This window comes from Tiliqua scincoides, chromosome 7 (genome assembly GCF_035046505.1).
Source record: "Tiliqua scincoides isolate rTilSci1 chromosome 7, rTilSci1.hap2, whole genome shotgun sequence".
Lineage (NCBI taxonomy): Eukaryota > Metazoa > Chordata > Lepidosauria > Squamata > Scincidae > Tiliqua > Tiliqua scincoides.
In genome coordinates, this window is record NC_089827.1 from 4,455,967 (window position 1) to 4,479,799 (window position 23,833).

At 40.9% G+C, this 23,833-nt stretch overlaps 1 protein-coding gene and 2 pseudogenes across 4 annotated transcripts in view; all 3 read left to right on the plus strand.

Moving 5' to 3' along the window:
• Positions 1 to 23,833, plus strand: part of KIF21A (kinesin family member 21A) — a 107,754-nt gene that overhangs the window by 49,375 nt on the left and 34,546 nt on the right. For 2 of the 4 annotated variants that reach the window (XM_066633127.1, XM_066633129.1), the window contains exons 8-23: positions 1,686 to 1,881; positions 3,002 to 3,191; positions 4,141 to 4,204; positions 5,494 to 5,697; positions 11,015 to 11,053; positions 13,589 to 13,676; positions 14,432 to 14,555; positions 15,081 to 15,269; positions 16,049 to 16,248; positions 18,856 to 18,963; positions 19,593 to 19,661; positions 19,773 to 19,987; positions 20,242 to 20,395; positions 21,079 to 21,276; positions 22,490 to 22,591; positions 23,209 to 23,374. In XM_066633127.1, coding sequence (XP_066489224.1) covers positions 1,686 to 1,881; positions 3,002 to 3,191; positions 4,141 to 4,204; positions 5,494 to 5,697; positions 11,015 to 11,053; positions 13,589 to 13,676; positions 14,432 to 14,555; positions 15,081 to 15,269; positions 16,049 to 16,248; positions 18,856 to 18,963; positions 19,593 to 19,661; positions 19,773 to 19,987; positions 20,242 to 20,395; positions 21,079 to 21,276; positions 22,490 to 22,591; positions 23,209 to 23,374 — 2,306 coding nt within the window. The remainder of the gene's footprint in view (positions 1 to 1,685; positions 1,882 to 3,001; positions 3,192 to 4,140; positions 4,205 to 5,493; positions 5,698 to 11,014; positions 11,054 to 13,588; positions 13,677 to 14,431; positions 14,556 to 15,080; positions 15,270 to 16,048; positions 16,249 to 18,855; positions 18,964 to 19,592; positions 19,662 to 19,772; positions 19,988 to 20,241; positions 20,396 to 21,078; positions 21,277 to 22,489; positions 22,592 to 23,208; positions 23,375 to 23,833) is intronic. The other 2 variants (XM_066633128.1, XM_066633130.1) reach the window with 1 other exon arrangement.
• LOC136658018 (5S ribosomal RNA) lies at positions 21,936 to 22,058 on the plus strand (annotated as a pseudogene).
• Positions 22,088 to 22,210, plus strand: LOC136658019 (5S ribosomal RNA; annotated as a pseudogene).

A 23,833-nucleotide genomic window follows, 5' to 3' on the forward strand; every position in this document is an offset into this window, starting at 1 on the left:
CCCATTAGGGCTGTGATGTTTTACGCAAGGATTCTGTGGCTTCCCAGCTGGTTTCCTTGACTTCCCGAGGAGCCAGAGCTCACAGTTTGGGAACCTCTGCACTAGTTTACAAACTAACAGTTTTACAACAGGAACGGCACTAGAATTTGTCTGTGGCTATCTCTTCAGTACTCATTTTCCTTTTTTTTTTTCTTATTCCTAAGTTTCTCTGACTTGCGGCACAGTCCTATGCATGTCTACTCAGAAGTCTGTCCCATTGTGGTCAATGGAACTCTTGGGAGAATGTGTCTAGGATTGCAGCCTTAGAATGCTAGGAATTTAGTTTCACATTGAGTGAATCTTTGTGCATGCTGCTGAATTGCATGAGTGAAACCTGTAGGTTTCTTTGCTTTCCACTACTACTGCCTACACTGCTGAAAAGGCATGTTTTTCAAGCATGGATTTCTAGTTGAGTCATGGGAAGGGCCTATGGTAGAAACTCAGAAATTGTGTTCCTGCTTTGAAGGTCTTACTCATGCATGTCTATAGCTTTGCACTTTACTGCAATGGAACTTCATTTGAAATAAGCCACAGATGAACTAATTACAGTGCAAAGTGCTGATAACTGTTCAAGACAAAGTGATCTTTTAATTTTAGAAATTATAATTTGAAAGGTGAGGTATGATTTTCATTCCTGTCTTAGCTGAAACATAATTATTATTTTAATTAATAGGGATGGCAGACTTTTAGGAGAGGCCACAAAACTTATTTTGTAGCAGTATGCACAAATTCATTGTGGTGTAAGCCAAAAAAAAATTATTTAGAAACACAAAAGACTTATGAAAACAAGAAGAAATGTACAAATTTCAGCCGGACAGCGAAAGATGCTGGGGGTACATCTTGTTAACTAATTCCACAAAGATGTGTTTTCACATGGAATTATGGATTTGTACTTGGATGTTTTGCAACCTGCATTTAATTTTAAGAGGCATATTATCATTCTTGTATCCAATCACTTGCAGGTTAACTCATACTTGAGTGAGACAAAATACATTTGCTAAGTCTTGAGTTTACTGCTACACAGATAATATGTTACAAAATGCATCTTTTTATTGCATGGAGCTGCTTATAGATATGTTTGTAAATAGTTACTGTGGTTATGTGTGTGTGTGGGGTGTGTGTGTGGGGTGTGTGTGTGTGTGTGTGTGTGTGTGTGTGTGTGTGTGTGTGAGAGAGAGAGAGAGACAGACAGACAGACAGACAGACAGTATAGGTTTTCAGAGTTGTATTATGAATCACAGCTGTCTTCCAACAACTTTTACAAGGAAACAGAAGTAGCTAGTGACTTGAATTCTGCATTAGGGCTGGAAATGAAAATACATCAGCCAATATGCTTGCATGTGTGACTTGCGTGTGTGACTGAAAGGACATGCATCGCCCTTTTAAAGTGCCATGTATTTCATATAATGGAATTTCTGTATAATGATTCATTTTAAAGATAAAAGTGTTTTTCCTGACCATACGAAGAAGAAAGTAATTTCTGGATATTTTGTCCACAGAGTCTCTTTGGTGGGGGGATGGGGAACTGAGTCTTTATCTCTGTCGAAATGTTAATGCATTGTCTATTGTGTTGCTTTTAGTAATGTTCTTGTTTATTTTCAAAGTTTGCCTTGATTGATAACACTGAACTTGTTTTTAACCTGCAGCCAAACAATCATGATAGCATGTATAAGCCCTTCAGACAGAGATTTCATGGAAACTTTGAACACTTTAAAGTATGCAAATCGGGCACGAAACATCAAGAACAAGGTGATGATTAATCAGGACAGGGCTAGCCAGCAAATCAATGCACTACGGAGTGAGATTACTCGGTTGCAGATGGAGCTCATGGAATATAAAACGGTAACATTTGCTGGAGTTTGCCATACGTGTTCATCAGTGGTATTAGTTGAACATTTGTTCTTTGATTTAATCAAATGTAATTATTTGCAATGAGCATAGCTTTGTGTCATGTTAGTGAATCAGGAAAGAGTTTGTTTCTAAATGATGAAGGACCAAATCCTAAACAACTTTCCAGCACTGACTTAGCTGGGCCCGTGGGGCGTGTGTGCATCCTGCAGTTGGGTGGCAGTCATGGAGGCCTCCCTCAAGAAAAGGGAATGTTTGTTCTCCTACCGCAGAGCTACATTGCCCTTACCTCGGGGCTGGAAAGTTGGTTAGGATTGCACTCTAAGTTCAATAATTTAAAACTGAGTGGTTCTCACATATTTAGCACTGGGACCCACTTTTTAGAATGACAATCTGTCGGGACCCACCAGAAGTGATGTCATGACTGGAAGTGACGTCATCAAGCAGGGAAATGTTTAACAATCCTAGGCTGCAATCCTACCCACACTTACCCAGGGTTAAGTCGCATTGACTATAGTTGTTAAAACCATGTACATATCAGCCTGTTAAAAGTGCAGAGCTGTAACGTTTCCCCAGATGCAGTCACAAGCCATGGTAGCATCAAAGTCTAACATATTAAAAATAAAATATTGAAATGAATGGGGACCCATCTGGTGGTCCCGGCCCACAGTTTGAGAAACACTGATTTAAAAGGAATTTTTTTAAGTTCCTAATGCATGAGCCCACACATGCTCACAATTCTTTATCTGCAACTTTTCACATCACATTGACTATCATTCGAGAGGATTCTTCAACCTTTTGAGAACAACTTCCCAAGTGGTTATGACTGGGAACTTCTTCAGGATGTTTCTTTTCAGAATGAGATGGGATATAAATCTTTAAAAATAGTATGTTGACAGGTTGATTTATTTTAATCAGTGATTTTTTGCTACTAAGACCATTTGCTAAGTAAGACCATTTCACAGCTACCGGATTTTAGTGCAGCTACACATTCCAAAGAGTTATAGTTTGGTTTTAGGAATTAGCTGATTTCTTAAATGGATAACAGTCTTGAATTTCAGTTGAGATTAATTCTTGGCAACTGAGAAAAATATAATTATTTCTCTTCTCCTAGGGTAAAAAGATTATCAATGAGGAAGGTGTGGAAAGTATTAATGACATGTTTCATGAAAATGCTATGCTGCAAACAGAGAATAACAACCTACGAGTCAGGATAAAGGCCATGCAAGAGACTATTGATACACTGAGCGCTCGAATTACACAGTTAGTGAGTGATCAGGCCAACCAGGTCCTTGCCAGAACAGGTAATGTTCCTCTCGCAACATGCATTAGCACTGAAAATTGCCATATGAATAAGAGACTGTAGGAAATAGTAATTCATTATTAAAATTGGACACTCCTGAAACTGCGTTCATTGACAGTGGTGGTTGTTCTAGGACATACTGTTGTGGTGATACCACACAAGTCATGATGTGTATGTGCAACCTCCTGCTTTTAGAAATGGACTATGCCAGAATGCCAGATGCAAGGAAGGGCACCAGGATGCAGGTCTCTTGTTGTCTGGTGTGCTCCCTGGGGCATTTGGTGGGACACTGTGAGATATACAAAGCTGGACTAGATGGGCCTTTGGCCTGTTCCATTGGGGCTGTTCTTATGTTCTTAACTGCAATTCCCAGAAAGCCTTGCAGATCTCTTGTTATCTGGTGTGCTCCCTGGGCATTTGGTGGGCCGCTGTGAGATACAGGAAACTGGACTAGATGGGCCTATGGCCTGATCCAGTGGGGCTGTTCTTATGTTCTTAACTACAATTCCCAGGAAGCCTTGCAGGTCTCTTGTTATCTGGTGTGCTCCCTGGTGCATTTGGTGGGCCACTGTGAGATATAAGAAGCTGGACTAGATGGGCCTTTGGCCTGCTCCATTGGGGCTGTTCTTATGTTCTTAACCTGTCTAGACTGATCCATCCCTGGGGGCTTGTGTGTCCAGTGCAGATGAATTCACGGATGGTTTCTCGAGCCCTTGAGTCCAAAAGGAGGACCACGTCCCATGTCATGGAACCTCTGACCATAAAAGCATGCTTTATAGTCCGTTTCAATTCATAGGTACCGTAATGCAGGGTGAGGAAGAAGGTTTTATTGTTAGGAATTATTTTGATGTCCTTTGCTATTCTAATTACATTTTTAAATGTATCTTTTGTATCTGCTACTCAACCATTAGTATATATTTTTGAATTTTGTGTTTCGCTTTTTTTTAAAGGAGAAGGAAGTGAAGAAATCAGTACCATGATTCATAACTACATTAAGGAAATTGAAGATCTCAGGTATTGTATAAAATGCCGTCATAATTTTGGCTTGTGGTGTTTTCAGTATATAGAAACTTCATTGTGTAGCTTTACCAACCTTTGTGCTGGGAATATGATGGGTTGTGACCAAAGATCTCTTTTTTTTTTCTGGAGAAAATGCTCTCTCTGTTGAACAAAAAATAACTTTTCAGTACAGCCCAGTGTGTTTATACGCTGTGTCAGGAGTTCTCTAGGTGTGCGTTGTGACACCTTAGGGTGTTGTGGCACACTCACAGGGGATCACAGGATATCCCTAGTTGCCCCATTTACCTGTTCCCCCCAGGCACCATCATCTTGGTTTTTGTGAGACTTCTTGAGATTCAAGATGGCAGTGGCCATCTGAGCTGGGAGAAGTGGCTGCAGGGGTGTCAAAATCCAGGTAAGTTTGGGAACCACTGGGTTACGTGAAAGGAAGTTTGTCAGTCAGCATATAGTATGTTCAAACACTTGGTGTTGCTCTAAGTACACAGGCCAACAGATATTTTGCTCCCTTATACACCAATTCCTGCGTATATTTTGGGTGCCGATTCAAAAAATGGCATCCGTTTTGCCCTATCACGTCTAGTTTTGGAGATATAGTATAGCCTCATTAGTGAATGGTTCAAGCAACTTCCTCATGAGGAAGCCTACACCATGGCTTCCTCATGAGGAAGCTGCTTGAACCATTCACTAATGAGGCTATACTATATCTCCAAAACTAGACGTGATAGGGCAAAGCGGATGCCATTTTTTGAATCGGCACCCCAAATTCATATCAAACCACCATAAAAATTGAGAGAGTCAGTTGCCTCAAATGTGGCAATACCTTTGGAACTTGACTCCATGCACACAGTAACATACAAAATTCCTACTATCTTTTATGGACCATGCTGTGCCTGATTAAATCTCATCTCCCACTATATGTTTCATCCTTAATGTGCAATAGAACTGTTTTTATTTCTGCCATAGAACATCACAGATGTTCTGAAAAGAGGCAAAAAGCACTTGATGTGAAAGTGCCTGAATTTGATTTGTTAATACAGGTGTCTCCCTGTATCTGCAGGGGATATGTTCTGGGGCCCTTCCACAGATACTAGATTCACATATACGGGGGTACATCTGTATAGGGCTGTGGTACAGTAGCTTACGTATGTGAGTACTGGCACTCTTTCAGGACCCCCTTCTATTGAATTCTCTTTAATATTTTCATTTAAGAGTTGTCTAGATCTTTGCAGCTATTAAAATTGCAACTACTTATTGCTTTCTTTTATATAACTTTGTGTGTGAAGAGCAAAACTACTGGAAAGTGAAGCAGTGAGTGAAAACCTTCGGCGCAACTTATCCAGAGCTTCAACAAGGTCTTCGTACTTTGGTGGCCCCGCAGCTTTTTCTGCATCGATGCTTTCCTCCGATAAAGAGACAGTTGAGATTCTTGATATAGCTAAAAAAGATTTAGAAAAACTGAAAAAGAAAGAAAGGAAGAAGAAAAAGAGGTACCATTTAAAACTACATTTGTATGTTGTGGTCTTTTTTGCACAGAATGGTGTCTGTATTAGAGTTGTAAGTAATGGGATGCAGTCCTCTTTCGAGCAATATGCTTGTGTTTAAAAAATGCCACATAAATCCTGTAAATACTTAAGCCAAGTGTATAGCATTGCAGTGTACAAAAAGATCATACGGGCATTTTAAAAAAAATATTGATATAGAACTGTTTAAAAATAAGCTGCTGGACATTGTATCTCTTTCAAATTTCAGTCAGAAAACACAACTTGTATCAAAACACAACATAGTTTCTTGCTCTGGAAGAACAGTGTAGGGCTTCCTTTGGTAGTTTTTAGAATGGCTTCATTTGCTTTCTTTGTATTTGGCTTGTGCCTGCCTTGCTGTATCACTGTGTCTGCATGCTTTGTTTTTCCTTCATTTCTAACCCTCCAACACAAAATATAAAAACATTTTAGATTGTATTAAATAAAGCAAAGAGCTGTTAATTATGAACAGTTCTGCTGTATGTAAACCGTGGCCCTTCCTTTCCTATAAATTGTTACTTCCATTGAGCTTGCGATACAAGGACATTGTAGGATACAAGGACATTGAGCTTGCGATACAAGGACATCTGCAAGGGGGATCTGAAGGCCTTAGGAGTGGACCTCAACAAGTGGGAAACCCTGGCCTCTGAGCGGCCCACTTGGAGGCAGGCTGTGCAGCATGGCCTTTCCCAGTTTGAAGAGACACTTGGCCAACAGTCTGAGGCTAAGAGGCAAAGAAGGAAGGCCCATAGCCAGGGAGACAGACCAGGGACAGACTGCACTTGCTCCCGGTGTGGAAGGGATTGTCACTCCCTTTTCAGCCACATTAGACGCTGTTCCAGAACCACCATTCAGAGCGCGATACTAGAGTCTTTCGAGACTGAAGGTTGCCAATGTCAATTGAGCTTGAGCTTTTCACAAGAAAAAATGTAAAGCTTTTATCTACTATAAATACATAATCAAAAGCAAATGTGTATTCATTGTATCTGATGATGATATATGTTTGCTCTCTGGCTTTCTCTCTTGTTGACTTCTAAATTTTTTTAAATGCCCAAACTACCTATTGGTCCAAGGTTTCGTTTAAAAATATAGCAGCGATATGATAGTCAGGTGCACGGAAGTGGTAGTTAGGCCAGTCTGATAAGGGTCTTTTGGACAAAGCCAAACTTTAGCTATATTTTGGTGCTTGTAGTACAGGCGCCCCCCTGTATCCATGGGGGGTGCATTCCTGGCTCCACCCCAGATACAGGAAACTGTGGAGCAACCCTATCTCCACAGACCCCTGCAGCCATTCTTTGTGGTCTCAAATTATTATAGGCAATCCCCTGGTAGCCGCGGATCCAGTTATCTGAACCCTCCACACCCATTACCTTTGTTTTTGTTGTTTATAGTCATGCAAAGGAATTGTATACTTGCTTTAACCAGGTACTATAAGCAGAAAGCTTCCTGTTAATGTTTGCTGAGTTGTCCCTCTAGCTGCAGGCTGCCTGCCTGCTTTTCCTGCTATAAGCTTTCTGCTTATAGCATCTAGTTAAGGCAAGTAGACAATTCCTTTGTGCGACTGTAAACAACATAAATGAAAGTAATGAGTGCAGGGAACGCTGATAACCGAATCTGCTGATACTGGGGGATGCCTGTAATTATTTGAGACCATGTTCTTTCATTAGCCTTCTGCCCTTCTAGACAGTTTTGCTTGCTTTCTCAGTGTTTCTGAATTAGTCTTACCCTCTGTGTCCATCCAGCAATTCAACCCTAGTCTATCAAAAGCGGTGTTTGAGTGGGATGAGTGGAACTTTCATGTTTGATAATCTCATGATAACATACAGACTCACACCTGTGGTTCTATATAGCAGTGGCCAAATTTGGTTAATATGAAAGCCACATATGCCAGTCTCTTGTAGCACAATCCTGTATGTTTATTCTGAAATAAATCCCACTAAGTTCAGTGGAGCTTACTTCCAAGTGAGTGAGTTTAGGATTGCGTTCTTAGACTACCCTTGTCTATAATGGCCACAGAGGAGAGCAAATGTATATGCTTTAAAAGGCAGCTACATCAAATTCTCAAGGTCGGTTCATATTAAATGACTTCTTCTGTAAGTACTTAAGGAGCCCTTAAACTGTATTCTCTTGTACAGAGACGCCACTGAGTATGGTAGCCTAGGTCATGTTTTTCAGAATCTTCACTGAACGAATATATGGAAGGTGATAGTAGAACAGACCTTATCACTGATCTTTCATATGCAGCAGTGCAGACTGTCTTCTGGGGTCTCCTGGTGTTTATTGCAAGCTTATCAGGGATTTCTTAGGAAGGGGTTCCTTACTTGATAAGTTGATGTGGAACATTATTTAAAATTTATATACCACCTTTCCTGTGGTCAAAATGGTGTAAAATTAAAATTCAGCAGAAAATTTTTTTCTTGATAGTGTAGTTTGAAAACTATTCATGTACAGCATTGGAAAGATCACTAGTATTGTGTTGGGTACAACAGCCATATTAAGAAAAGATTAGATTTTTGTTTGATCTGTGTTTGTGAACCACTTCCGTCACTCTGCTGGTTTTGTAATTGGTATAGCTTAAAGTCAGGTTGTTTTATAGGCTGCTATGGTCTGTGGGGCTTGACCAAAAGAAGGAAATTGAGGATTGTTGCCTGTGGTTTTTAATCAGCTTTCATTAGCAGTAAAAGAATTAATCCCAGTTCTTGTTTGGTTTCCAATTCTCATTGTAGACTTCTGTATGCTTAGACATTCATTCAGTACACTCATTTTAGCCTGCAATATGCTTAAATCGATAAACAGGCTTCTGTGTTGTGCAACCCTGTCCTTCCACTTAGTTGATCCTCCATTCTTCCAGAAGTTTGCTTTCTATAACAAATGTGGAAGAAGGAGGGATGATTGACATCCTCTGTAGTGAAGGGTAAGAAGTAGATTCGTTGTGCAATAATTAAGTTCCTTACATGATAGTTGATCTCGCATCCCGGCTTTACTTTGCAGTCATCCCCCCCTTTTTTGTAAGATTGTCATAGAAAAACCTACCATTTTTCCCCCAGGTGAAATAATCTGGAAGGGAAGGATGAGATTTGTCTCAATTGACCCTGGTTAGTTGATCTTGTGTGATACTGATAGATGTAGTTGGACAGAGTTAACAGCAAATAAAATAATTTTGTCAGGTGTGTGTAATATAAATCTTTATATATAAATATAAAATATTATAGCATGTATGCACTGCTGAAACAGAGACGCCTGCGTTGGCTCGATCATGTTGTGAGAATGGATGATGGCCGGATCCCAAAGGATCTCCTCTATGGAGAACTCGTGCAAGGAAAGCGCCCTACAGGTAGACCACAGCTGCAATACAAGGACATCTGCAAGAGGGATCTGAAGGCCTTAGGAGTGGACCTCAACAAGTGGGAAACCCTGGCCTCTGAGCAGCCCGCTTGGAGGCAGGCTGTGCAGCATGGCCTTTCCCAGTTTGAAGAGACACTTGGCCAACAGTCTGAGGCTAAGAGGCAAAGAAGGAAGGCCCATAGCCAGGGAGATAGACCAGGGACAGACTGCACTTGCTCCCGGTGTGGAAGGGATTGTCACTCCTGAATCAGCCTTTTCAGCCACACTAGACGCTGTTCCAGAACCACCTTTCAGAGCGCGATACCATAGTCTTTTGAGACTGAAGGTTACCAACATAAAATATTATTCTAATTTGTAAGATCCGATAAAACTTTTTCAGAACGCCCACATCCTTAGTTTAAACTATTATAAAATAATTTTGCTGAGCTATGCCTAACTAGTACGTATCCCATTAAATTTTCCATTTTAGTGCCATATTAAGATACAGTAATTCTAGCAGTACTAGACTAACAAAAGTCATGCATATCATCTCTGCACCACTACTTTGCATTTCTCATTAAATGTAGGCATGAGTATGTGTCCTTTTTTCATCGCTTCTGATGTGTGCTTTTTGTTCGTTTTTCTAGCAAGCTGTAACTTACGTATTCTAAAGATTTTTCTTACTATCACAAAAATTAGTTTTCAGTGTGGAGTTTTCAGTGTGGAGTGAATTTAAAATAAGTGTTTTGTTTAAACATCGGGGCCAAATATTTTCTGCAATTCAAGGACCTTTTTAAATTCCCTTTGTAACATAATGAGAAAATAAAACACATTTTATTTTTGTTCTTCTAAATTTGGTAGCTATATGTTTTCATAATACGGTTCAGAGGCAGTACTTCTTGACACTGAAGTTGTATGTAAAGGTGTCACTTACAGGTGTCACTTAACGACGGGGGAGGCGTCCTCCAAATCCCATTGTTAAGTGATTTCTTCATTATGTGAAATCCTTACTTTGGTGGTGGTGTTGTTGGTAGTGTTTGTGTTGACATTAGGAGACGTGAGAAGCTTCCAGTTGCACTGGGCCTTCACTCGCCTCAGAATGGCCTGCAGAAGCATTTGGAAGCTACTTGCAGTTTTTGGAAGCAAACCAGAAGTAGCTTCTGGACACTTATGTGGGGTATTCTGAGGCCCGTGAAGGCTCGACATGACCTGGAATGGACTCTGGGTCCTCCTTAATGATAACACCAGCACAAAGGTAAGGAATTTTCAGCTACTGTACTGTAAACCAACAAAGGACCATAGTATATGTAAGTCGGAAGTCCTTGGTTGGAACATTGCTAAGCTGCATACGCCTGTATTATTGAGCAGACTTTGAAAGAGAAGCATTTTGTCTTTATCACACTTCCCTCCTGCTTTTTTTCCAAGGAATTCAAAAGAGCATAAGAACAGTCTCCCATCCGGGCAGTTGACAGGATCAGGCCTGTTTACCTTCATCAGCACAACTATGTCCAGGTGTCCTTAGGCCATTCTCTGGTTTGAAGAAGGTGGTGATAGGGAGAAACAGTTCAGGCATGACTTCAGGGAAAGCAAATGGCCATTAGGTGCCCCCCTTCTCCCCCCAAAAGTGCATGGCTAGAACAGCAGTGAGTCCAGTACCACTTGGAAGCTTTCCTGTTTAGTTCCCATTAATTTCCTTGATGCATTTACAGGAAATATTCTCTGTGCCCAGCATGCCTCTCTTTTTTCCTGAATGCATTCCAGCTATGAAGAATGTATTGCCTTTTTACTATTTGTGGTTTTTTAATGGTGTCTCTTTCTCTTTAAAAAAAAAAAAATTCATTTGAAGTTCACGAGCTCATGTATCACTTTTTTTAACTTTCTTGTTGCTCTCACTTTTCGCTTGTCTGGTTTGTTCTTCATTGGCTTGGCCTTCCAATACTGTACCCTCCTGCTTTTGAAGGCTGCAGAAACTTGAGGAAAGCAGTCAAGAAGAAAGAAGGTTGGAATGTTTCCCAGGTTTTTAATTAAACTATCATTTAAAAAGAAATGAGAGCAGTCCACACATAAACATCAACTTTAGGGTTAGAGGTCTATGTAGAACAGTTTAGAACATGACTTTTCCCTTACAAAAATTCTTTTCTTTCTTTCTTTCTTTCTTTCTTTCTTTCTTTCTTTCTTTCTTTCTTTCTTTCTTTCTTTCTTTCTTTCTTTCTTTCTTTCTTTCTTTCTTTCTTTCTTTCTTTCTTTCTTTCTTTCTTTCTTTCTTTCTTTCTTTCTTTCTTTCTTTCTTTCTTTCTTTCTTTCAGATAACTGAGGGCGCAATCCTAACCCCTTACGTCAGTGCTTTCCAGCACTAATGGGACATGTGCTGCATCCTGCAGTTGGGTGTCAATCACGGAGACCTCTTCCAAGTAAGGGAATGTTTGTTCCCTTACCTCAGAGCTGCATTGCCCTTAAGTGACTGCTGGAAAGCACTAACATAAGGGGTTAGGATTGCACCCTTAATTATTTCAACTCACCTTGAATATTCAGCGACCTGAATAAAACATGAGATATACATCTGAGATGAACCAGAGCAGTTTAAAGGGGGGTGGAGTGTAAAGTGTCAAGTAGGTAAGACCACAGCATACGTTTATGAGATGAGAGTGGATAACTTTGACTCTACTTAATGGATTTCAGGTTTAGCTTTTAAACTAATACCTCACTTAAAAATTCATCTGTACCTGTCAGCTTGTGCATAAGCAATAGAGCATAAATATTTTACTGAGAAACCACCCTTGTTTGTTCTAGTCTACGTTCAGAGCATTGCTTTGTTCTATTTAATCAGTATTAAGGGTATGTTTGTATTTATGGCTGCCTGCATCACATAACATAAAGATGTCATGATTTCCTTGCTGGATCTAGCTCAAAGGTTGATCCAGATCAGAGTCTTAACATCTGCAGCAATAGCAGCCAATGAGTTGCGATGGCAAGCTGCCAAGCAAGGCATTATAAAGATAGCCACTTCATGTTGTTGACCATGCTGTAGTTTCTCATATGCATAAATTGTATTCCTGGTTTAGTATTTAAGCTGCAAATGCAGGAAACAAAACCTACCAGAGAGAGGTGCCATGTTAGCTTGGGTTTCTAAAATGCCAGTAGACATATTGAAGGGAAAAAATGAAGTGTTAGAAAACAGTGGGTTGTTTTGGTTTTTTTTTGAAAATTTGTGAATTGAAATGCAAAATGGTGCTTTGTGTATTTATTCGCAACTGAACACACAATTCCAGTGTTTCCTTATTCATTACTTACAGATAGAAGTGTTTGAAAGATGCAGTGTTTTGTGTGTTTTTTCCAAAATGTGGAGTTTTCTTTAGTTATCAACAAAAGCAAACACGTCCGTGTATTGCACAAGGTGGACTTGAGCTGAAGGGCTCAGAAATGATTCTTTTGGTGTAGTTCAGTAATTTTGTTTTCAGACTTAGAATTAGGTTTGTTGGTGAATCTGTGCTGTCTTTTGTTTTGCCTTTGGAGTGTTTGAGCTCTTGTAAAAGTGTTGTAAGCTTTGCTCCTCATTTTGCAAGTGCCCTTAGCATTACTACACTTCATTTGCTCCCAGTCTTGGTTTCCAGCACATTTCTTATCGTTCATTTCTTCAGCTGTTTCTGTAGAACGCATCCTTTTTTTCCAACTATCCTGTGGGGTCATAAGATAATATGACCCCCAGTTGCTTTTGTTCAGTGCTGGCTCTAAAAGTTGTTTGTACAGTATGTTGTACGGGACTGGGGCAGTAGCTCAATTTATTAGGAAGTGAGCCCATAGAATGCATGAGATTTGCTTCTGGGTAAGTATGCATGACATGTTACAATTTACATTTGCATTCTTTAATATGCTAATTTTTGTGTTTCTGTAGAAACTACTGAGAAAGCTCTAGTAATCTTCCTTAAAAAGGAAAGGGAATGATTGGCTCTGGAGATGAGGCATCTCAGAGATTCAGGACTCTGCATCTTTTCTACTAATTAATTAAAGAACCTTATTTGTGGGTGGGCCATACATATTTGATGTGCAGGGCTATGACTTTGGGGGGGGGAATTTTAAAATATGGTTGCTAATCGTCTTTACACCCACCTTAACTTTAAGCTGCTCTGGCATGATGTAGACAGAATTACTGTGCAGTACTGTAAAGCCTCTGATTTAGCTATATCTCCACAAATGCTCTGCCACACCTCCCTCTTGCCATTTTGTAACCTTGCTCAGGTCTGCAGGATGTAACTTATGCATGAAAAAAATGTTCATGATTTTTCCTGCCATTCTAAAACTTTCAATCTTGCAAGAATCCTTCTGTGTAAGGTTAGATGATGCATTGTATACTGTGATCATCTATTTAATCTTTCAGTTACCCCTCTTTATGTTCAGATTTGCATAGTGGGCTGGTTATCTCTTGCCATTCAGCGAAATAACAGATTATGTAGCCAGTGCTTTAGGAAGGCTGTTTTGAAGAGATGGGAAATTGGGCCCCTTCCATTTTTTTTTAATGCTATTGTGTTTTTTATAGCACTGTTAAAGAGGAGAGCATGGATAATGAACAAGAGAAGATGGATGAAAAGGGCATTTCTGAAAGAGAGAATCAAGAGCTAGATACAGTAAGTATCAAGGCATTTAATATGTTTCATCTTTAACGCAGGCCAATACACATTTTGCAGTCTTTAAAGTTTTGTTCTGTGGCATCTAGTTTTGGAGATACTGCATAGTCTTGATAGCGAATAATTCAAACAGCTTCCTTGTGAAGATGCCTATGCTATGACGTCCTCATGAGGAAGCTGCTTGAACCATTTAGTAACAAGGCTATGCTGTATCTCTGAAACTGGACATGATAGGGCAAAACAATTGCCATTTTTGCCATTCAGCACCCCAAATTCATATCAAACCGCTATAAATTTTGAAAGTTTTTTTTTTCTGACCTTCAGTTTTGCAGGCCCGCGTAATAAAGGCTCTTGTATTCCCAAACTCTTCGACTGAGATTACTATACAAATAAAGAAAACCTTCTTGTCCAGTAATGCCTTAAAACCCAAAAGGTGAACTGTAAAGAGAGGACTAAATGCATAAGTAAATGGTGCATGCCCAAATAAGAGAAAATGTCTTTATGAATAAACTAAACCAGTGGTTCCCCAACTGTGAGTTGTGGTTTCTCAGGGAGCTGTGGAGGGAGTTGTGGAATCCTCATGAAAAACCTGCCACTCTATACAGTATATAGGTTTCTAGACGTAATGGGGAGCTGCGGGCCATTAGCCCAATAGGTCAAAGGAGCCACCAGTTGAAAAAGTTTGGGAGCCACTGAAATTAAGGAAGTTGTGGAACTGTTCTAATTTTTCTCCCCCCCCCCCATCCATTTTTTAGGAAGAAGGTCAGGAACTTAGTGATCATGAGGAGGAGGAGGAAGAAGAGGAAGAGGAGGATGAAGATGATGACATGGAAGTTGCTGAAAGCTCAGATGAATCAGATTCGGATTCTGATGAAAAAGGTTGCACATCTTCAACACTGACACAAGAATAGTTGTCCACTATATCTCTTGCGTTCCATAGCCACTTGGTCCCTTTAGCCACAGGTTTAGGGGGCCACTTGTGAAAGCCGTAATACGAAACATTGTTCCTTCCTTATACTAAAATCAGTTCGTTGCATTATCATATTACAATTTGGGAGTGGATGTGCTGCTTTTATAAGAATTTCTCATATTTAAGTCTAGTAACTTGGATGACAGGGTAATGAGAAACGAGGGTTAATTATAATGTACTGGGAACACCAAAGTGCATGCCCCAATTCTGATATCTGCTGAACACATTTTTCATCTGAAGTTCTGGCACCTCTGCTAAACATCTCTATTGGAAATGTGTTGTTGACTTTTGAAACAATTCTGTGATATTTAGGCAAAGTGCAATATGCAATCTTGTATAAAGTGCTTCTCAGTTGTTGATTTCTTAAACGATAGAGACCGAGTATCATAGCGTGTTAAACTCTTCCTTTTTTATATTTTCTTAATTAACTGCAGCAAATTATCAGGCAGATCTAGCAAACATCACATGTGAAATTGCCATAAAGCAAAAGCTGATAGATGAACTGGAGAACAGCCAAAAGAGACTGCAGACTCTGAAAAGGCAATATGAAGAGAAGCTGATGATGTTACAGCATAAGATTCGAGACACTCAGCTTGAAAGAGACCAAGTGCTTCAAAACCTTGGTAAGAGGAAGTTCTTATGTGAACCAATCTCGGGACTTTTGAAAAACCATTGGATGCCAATACAGCTGGAGACTCTTTATCCATAGGTTTGGCACCCACAGTTTTGACTTGATGTGGTGCCAGACCCGCACTGGAGGACCCAACCTGATCCCCTGGATGCAACTAGAAGCACTTTCTGATACTTCCAGTAGGTGTTCTGAGGCCTGTAGAGGCCACTTCAGGCCTCAGAAAGCCCCCTGGAAGTGTTGGAAAGGCACTTTCAGCTTTCTGGTACCTCCAGGCGCAACTGGAAGATGCTTCTGGTCATGTCTGGAGGTCCTCTGATGTCCATTATCTGCGGATTCCATTATCCGTGGATTTCAGTATTCACAGGGGGTCCTGGAACTGATCCCCTATGGATGCTGAGGGCCAACCTGTATTAGTAAAGTGAACTGGCATAGTGAATGAAATGTGTGATTTGGACTGGGAGATTTAGGGTCAAATTGTCACTTGGCAATGAAGCTGATTGTCCTTGGATCAGTTTATTTCACTCAGCATAACTTACTTCGTAAGGTCATTGCATGGATAAGATGGAATATTCGCCATGTAAATCATTCTGATCTTTGGAGAAAAGATGGGATTCAAATATGATAGTGAGAGTTTAATTTCTACCCTTTTTCCCCATAAGCAAGAATTCCAGTAAAAGTTGGAATATGCAGTCGGTTTTGTAAATTAAATTGGTTTTTGCACATACGCATATACATTTCTATAGATCAAGAGAGTCTGTTGTCATTGTCCAGGTTCAGTGGAATCCTGCTCAGAAGAAAAAGCCAAAAAGATTAAATCGGAGTATGAAAAGAAGCTTCAGTCCATGAATAAAGAACTGCAGAGGCTTCAGGCTGCTCAGAAGGAACATGCACGTTTACTTAAAAATCAGTCTCAGTATGAGAAGCAGCTAAGAAAATTGCAGCAGGATGTGGCAGAGATGAAGAAAACAAAGGTAATTTCCTTTCTGAAATTCTGTACAGTACATCTACCTGAAAGATGAAATGCATTCGCAGGTACAATGTTTTAAAAGTTCAACAGTTGAATGCTCTGAAATGCCACCTGCCGTCACAGGATTCTGCCCATTCATTAAGATTGGGATACACGTGCATGTTCACCCCCCAGGCCATTGCTTTCTGAGGCTTGGTTGGTGTGTATGTGAGACGGGGGCTGCTCTGTGGTGGCTCCTAGGTCACAGAAATCTTCCTTAAGATGTTTATGATGGTTCCTCTCGCCAAGCTTTAGAAACGGCCTTGAAGACCCTCTTTTTGATTTAACCCTTGGTGGGCAATTGAGAACAGCTTTTAAGTGCGTGCATGCGACACTGGATATCTTAGTGTCTCAGCAGACTTTGTCTGCTTAATGTTTTTTGAACTGTTAGCTACCTTGCAGCAACTGTGAAAAGGTGGGACAAAAATAAACGGTTCAGCCTTTGAAGACTGACCTGATTTACAGTGCACATTTGTTGCTGTGTTGGAGTTGGGTCAGTGTGAATTCAGATGGACATTTACAAAGTGGTAACTAACTTGAGCAACGGATTATCTGTATCTTCTTCCTTGCCCTCCATTCCTTCTATTTGTGACTGAGTGCAGATAATTTGATGTCTCACCAGGAGGTCTGATGCTATAGATCAGGGGTAGCCAAACTGTGGTTCATGAGCCACATTTGTTATTCTTAGTGTGTGGCTTGCAGAAATACGTTGACGGAGGTCATTTTTTGCATCATAATTAATATAAAAAGGTAAAATTTTCAAGCTTCATAATTACTTACCAGGTATAAACTGCGAGACCACTGGATTAAAACACATGTATAATGTTCATGTTTAGTATTTGAATGCTCCTTAAATATCTAAAGTTTATCATATGTGGCTCTTACATTAAGTAAGTTTGGCCATCACTGCTATAAACAACACTATTTGTAGCAGTTCACCATGTGTGGTAAGATTCTATTTGGTAACTGGTTGTCTGAATCCACTCTACCTCCTGATTGCAGAACTTGAGGATATGGGATACTGCTCCTTATCCACTGATTCACTTATCCAAGGCTGCAGGAGGGCCCCCCACGCCCCCCCCCAAAGTGAAGGGAACTGTCTTCCCCTCACCTCCGGAGGGTCCTCTGCTCTTGGCAGAGGTTGCTTGTGTCTGCCTGTAGCCTCTGCTGGGCTCAGAATGGTAGGAAATAGCAAAAAAAAAGAGAGCTACTTCTGGTTTCTCTGTGAAAACCAGAAGTGACATTTTTAATGCCTTACAAGGCATAGGGAGGCCTAGGGAAGCCCCAAAGGGGCTTTTCTGTCACTCTAAGCCTGGCAGAGGCTGTGGGCAGATGCATATGGCTTCCGCCAGGCTCAGAAGACCCTCCAGAGGCAAGGGGAGCACAGTTACCTCATCTCTGGAGAGTGAGGGGGGCATCCCCTGTATCCATGGATTGACTATCCATCAGCCCGGGTGCACACCTGTATATGTGTGTATATATGATTGTATATGTATAAAATCAAAAATCAAAACTTTAGATATAGGCTGATGGGTTCTGAGCTGTCTGTGACAGATCAGGAGAGAGATCTTGGGGTGGCAGTGGACAGGTCGATGAAAGTGTCGACCCAATGTGCGGCGACAGTGAAGAAGGCCAATTCTAGGCTTGGGATCATTAGGAAGGGTATTGAGAACAAAACGGTTAGTATTATAATGCCGTTGTACAAATCTATGGTAAGGCCACACCTGGAGTATTGTGTCCAGTTCTGGTCGCCGCATCTCAAAAAAGACATAGTGGAAATGGAAAAGGTGCAAAAGAGAGCGACTAAGATGATTACGGGGCTGGGGCACCTTCCTTATGAGGAAAGGCTACGGCGTTTGGGCCTCTTCAGCCTAGAAAAGAGACGCTTGAGGGGGGACATGATTGAGACATACAAAATTATGCAGGGAATGGACAGAGTGGATAGGGAGATGCTCTTTACACTCTCACATAATACCAGAACCAGGGGACATCCACTCAAATTGAGTGTTGGGCGGGTTAGGACAGACAAAAGAAAATATTTCTTTACTCAGCGTGTGGTCGGTCTGTGGAACTCCTTGCCACAGGATGTGGTGCTGGCGTCTAGCCTAGACGCCTTTAAAAGGGGATTGGACGAGTTTCTGGAGGAAAAATCCATTATGGGTTACAAGCCATGATGTGTATGCGCAACCTCCTGATTTTAGAAATGGGTTAAGTCAGAATGCCAGATGTGGGGGAGGGCACCAGGATGTGGTCTCTTGTTATCTGGTGTGCTCCCTGGGGCATTTGGTGGGCCGCTGTGAGATACAGGAAGCTGGACTAGATGGGCCTATGGCCTGATCCAGTGGGGCTGTTCTATTGTTCTTATGTGAGGATGGGCCTCTGCACTAACCACTTTGGACTAATACTAAATAAATGACAAATTGTATCAATACTTACCAAGATAACGTCTACCATGGGGTGGCAATTACCATAGTAAGAAAGGGGAGAGAATATGTAAATTTGTGTGCGTGATAATGTTTATGAAAAGTAAACCTGCATTTTAAAAGTAGTTGAATAACAAGAGTTTATACAGGTCCGTCTGATGAAGCAAATGAAAGAAGAGCAAGAGAAAGCCAGGATGAACGAATCTAGAAGGAACCGAGAAATCGCTCAACTTAAAAAAGAACAGCGGAAACGAGAGGCGAGTCATTTATGAAAACATGGGCTCAGTGTAAATCTTACATGTGTGTGGGCTACCAACCTATGCTGTAGATCGGGCTGTAGCTCAGTGGAAGACTACAGTTATGCATCAGTTAACAATGTTCTGACCACCAACAAATGGGCCCTTGGTGGTCTGCTTGAGTGGGAGGCACCCAAATAAGCCCATCAATAGTGCTCTGAAACCTCCCCACCACCACTGCTACGCGCACTGGAAAGTGCTACCAGATTTAGTCAACAACAAAACCTTTATGAGGCATAAACATTTGATAGGTGAAGACTTTGTTCAGAAACCATAGAGAGAACAGAAACCTAAGCAGTACACGAATATATGTATATGTGCGCACCTACGTGTACACACAGATACGAACGTACATTACATTTTACATACAAACATGAATTATTTAAAAGACAGAAAACAATCTACCAGATTTAATTGTACTTTTTGTGTTCGGGGGGGTGAGTTGCATGTGGTCCGTGGCGATTCTGGTTTTGGCCTCAGTGATTCCTGGGCTCCTAAAGTTCGGAAACCATTGAGCTATATGCATATTTGTAAGCTCTAGTTTGGCAATTAAGAGGATAACTCTGTTTTTAATGGCTCTTGAATTGCAGCACCAGCTAAAACTTCTGGAGGCTCAGAAGAGGAATCAAGAAGTCATTTTACGCCGCAAAACAGAAGAGGTACCAGACCGCATCAGTGTCAGAATATATGTGTGAATTGCAGCATGAAATTAGAACAATTTGCAAGTTTGTTTTGGTTTTTGTTACAAACCGCTCTCTTGCTTTTGCCAGGTGACGGCTCTTCGTCGGCAAGCAAGACCCATGTCTGACAGAGTGGCTGGGAGGGCGAGTCGGAAGCTGAGTCTGCCTGAGCATTCAAGTCAAGAAGCAAATTCTAATGTCTCGCCTGTAGAGAACGATGGGTCAAGAACATCATCACAACAGAGGATGCGAATACCTGTAGCAAGGGTCCAAGCATTGCCTGCAGCCACAACCAATGGAACCAGGTAATATTGTACACACTTTTCATTTTCTTAATGTTTACCGGCTGTAGTTTTGCCGTAGGGGCCTTACTTTCTGCCCCTTTTGAAAAGCTCTCTTTTGTGGCAGCTCAACATCTGCCATCTGATTTACAGTCTGTCCAATGTATACGTTCCCATAAAATTTCCATTTATAGCACCCATTGTGCATATATGCTTTACAGGAAATATTATTTTGCGCAGATAATATAGCATAAAGTAAATCTCTGGATTCCTTACAGAAGTAAGTATCAGAGGAAAGCGATGACTGCAAGGGTTTATTCTTCCAGAGGAGCCAGAATGAAGTGGCAGCTACTTGAGCGCAGAGTCACAGAAATCATTATGCAGAAAATGACCATTTCCAATATGGAGACAGATATGAATAGACTGCTTAAGGTAGGATATTCTCCTCCATACATTCATGCAGGTATCCATTCAAATGGTTGCAGCGTTTGGTACAGAACCTTCTTTCTGACCTTCAATTCTTGCAGTTCCTTCAGAACCTTCAATTCTCTCTCTCTAGTCTTTGTCTACTATATTGTGTGTCTAAGGCTGCAGCCCTATCACACTTTTGCACTGTCAAGTCTTTCAGGTCACACAGTGTTCCTGCAACTGGTTGAAAGTAAATTGGTGTGATTGGTTGGGAAATTAGGGTGTTGTTGGTCCCTGGCTTAGAGGACTTTAAAAGTGGAATCTAAACATTCGTGATGGACTAGAGGTGCTGCATTGCATGATAGCTACATTGAACCTCCAGATGCAGGGGCAGTGTGTCACTAAGTACTACATGCAGAGGAGCAACAGCAGAGAAGGGCACTGACTTCACTGTGTTTTCTCCTTCTCCTCCTTCTCCTTCTCCTTCTTATTGTTATTGTTATTGTTTAAGTCACATCATGATTATTACTGAAAATAATGTTTTCGTATATGGGGTGGGGAGAATATCAAAAATTTATGAGCCTCGGGTGTCAAATCAGCTAGCTATTCCTCTATACCGTACTCCTTCTCATCCCTTCCTAGTTTGAGTGTAGGTCTGTCCTGGCCGTGTTCTAAAATCTTTCTGTTTAAAACGTTTTAAATTGCAGCAACGCGAAGAACTTACCAAAAGGAAGGAGAAGCTTTCCAAAAGGAGAGAGAGAGTAATCAAAGAAGGTGGTCCCGAGGTGGACAAAAATGTCCACAATATCAATGAAGAGATGGAGTCACTGACTGCAAATATTGATTATATCAATGACAGTATCTCTGACTGTCAGGCGAATATCATGCAGATGGAAGAAGCAAAGGTTTGTCAGCCACCAAGGCTTTTCAAAAAAATTACATTTTTGTAGGGAACTTATCTATAACCGTTTAACTTATTGATAACAGAATTATCTTTATGAATTTATTCTGTCATGTAGTATGCAGTTTACATGTTGGATTCAGATTGATAGATCAGTCAGATTTTGCAGTGTTGTCTCTGTTTTGTTTTGAAAAGTGAGTTTCTAAACAAAAGGCCGTAGCTTTTGCTTTCTATTTGCATCAGGATTATATTTATAGTTTATTTAAAATACTTTTTAGGTTGCCTTTTCAGTTGAATTGAAGGGCCCATCAAGAAGCATTAGAACATTTCCATAAGATAATATGGAAAAACTAGTGTTTTTAACAAACAGAATAAACACAATGAAACAGCAAGCTACAGAATAAATCGTGGGGGCAAAAGAGAAACAAGGGAACTGAAAAAAAATAGGGAGCCAAACAATGTTCATTTGAGTCAAATGAAAGTAAGATTTTCACTGCCCCCTTAATGGCAGGCAATGTTTGGGTCTGGGGCCTCTGCACATGCCCGATCTTGACTGATCTTGGAAGCTAAGCAGGGTCAGGCCTGGTTAGTACTTGGGTGGGAGACCGCCTGGGAATACCGAGTGCTGTAGGCTTATACCATAGTCTTTCGAGACTGAAGGTTGCCAACCATCTCCCTATACTGAACACTATCTCCTGATCTCGTCTGATCTCAGAAGCTAAGCAGAGTCAGGCCTGGTTAGTACTTGAATGGGAGACCGCCTGGGAATACCGGGTGCTGTAGGCTTATACCATAGTCTTTCGAGACTGAAGGTTGCCAACCATCTCCCTATACTGAACACTATCTCCTGATCTCGTCTGATCTCAGAAGCTAAGCAGAGTCAGGCCTGGTTAGTACTTGAATGGGAGACCGCCTGGGAATACCGGGTGCTGTAGGCTTATACCATAGTCTTTCGAGACTGAAGGTTGCCAACCAACAACCAACCATGGGGCCTCCTGGAAAAGGAAATTCCAGGATTGGGGAACTGCCATTAAGAAGTACAAGTCATTTGTATTTTCTGTAAGGTCACAAAAGCAGTTTTGTTCTGTAGCGTCCAAACTTCCAGACTTAACAGAATAAACTTTGAGGTTGAAAATTTTCCAATCATCAAAACAGCATTTGGATAACTGACTAACCTTTCTGATTAGTAAATCTGATATTTTCCGTTGTTTATGCAGGAGGAAGGAGAGACCCTAGATGTCACTGCAGTAATCAATGCCTGCACTCTAACAGAAGCGCGATATTTACTTGAACATTTCCTTACAATGGGCATTAATAAGGTAGCACAAAACATGAAGTATATTGGACCTTGTGCTAGGTTATCTTTGTGTATGTCTGATCTAATAAGGGGGAGCATAACCGGGTTCTCACCAAAGTTATAGAGTCAATAAATAACATAGCTTCACACAGGGTATACCAAATTGCTCAACAATCAAATATTAATTTGTGTTAATCACAGTGGTTGGAGAAAGGATGGATAGAAACTTATTTCCTGTGTGCTGATTAGTTTTGACAGAGCAGTGCAGGCAGGAAAAGGAGAGGAGTTAGAAGCAGTGTGGTCTTGTGCTTTGTGCAAAACATGCTGTATAGGAGGCTTATAGGAACCTGCGGATTTGCCTCAGCAAGGATTCTGAACCTGCGCTGGAGGGCCTCACCTGTTCTCCTGGACATGACCGGAAGGGCCTTCTGGTCATGTCCAGAGGTCGTCCGATGGACCCCACCCATGGATGCTGTTATCTGTGGGTTTTGGCATCTACAGGGGGTCCAGGAATATACTGGTCCAACTGTACTGAGGTCCAAGTTGACTGCATTCAGTTCCATTTAGGTTTTTAACCCCAGCGCTGTTGTCCAGATTGACAGGGAAATTTGTTACTAACAATGTGTTCTATTTCAATAGGGTCTCCAAGCAGCCCAGAAGGAATCTCAGATTAAAGTTCTTGAAGGACGCCTTAAACAAACAGAAATCACTAGTGCTACTCAGAACCAGCTGCTATTCCACATGTTGAAGGAGAAGGCAGAATTGAATCCTGAGCTTGATGCCTTACTGGGCCACGCTTTGCAAGGTAACCTGGATAATCCTCTGACTGGAACTGTGCTGCATGCTGGGTTTGCATCAGATGCATGTTACGTTAAGCGTTTTTAGAACGTTGTGCTTTAGGAATAGATGCTGTACTTTTATAGGATCAAATGTCTCCCGGACTAGATGCATGCAAAGGTTTTTGCAGCTATGTTCTACTACAGCAATGAAATGTAGGAAACGACATAATTAATCGCTGTATTAGCTTGGATTCAACACTCGTACAGATGATCTGCAGAATTAGGACATTTGCAATTTGACATCATTTTAAATATAAATTCTTAATAGTTTAAATTTTCCTTTCTCTTTTGTATTATAGAGAAGCTTGTCATGTGTACTTTACGGCATCTATTCTGCTAATTCTGATAGATTATAATCTGTTTTTAATGTAACATTAGGACTCTTTATATTTCCCACTCTGCAAACGGATTGGTTTTGATTGGAG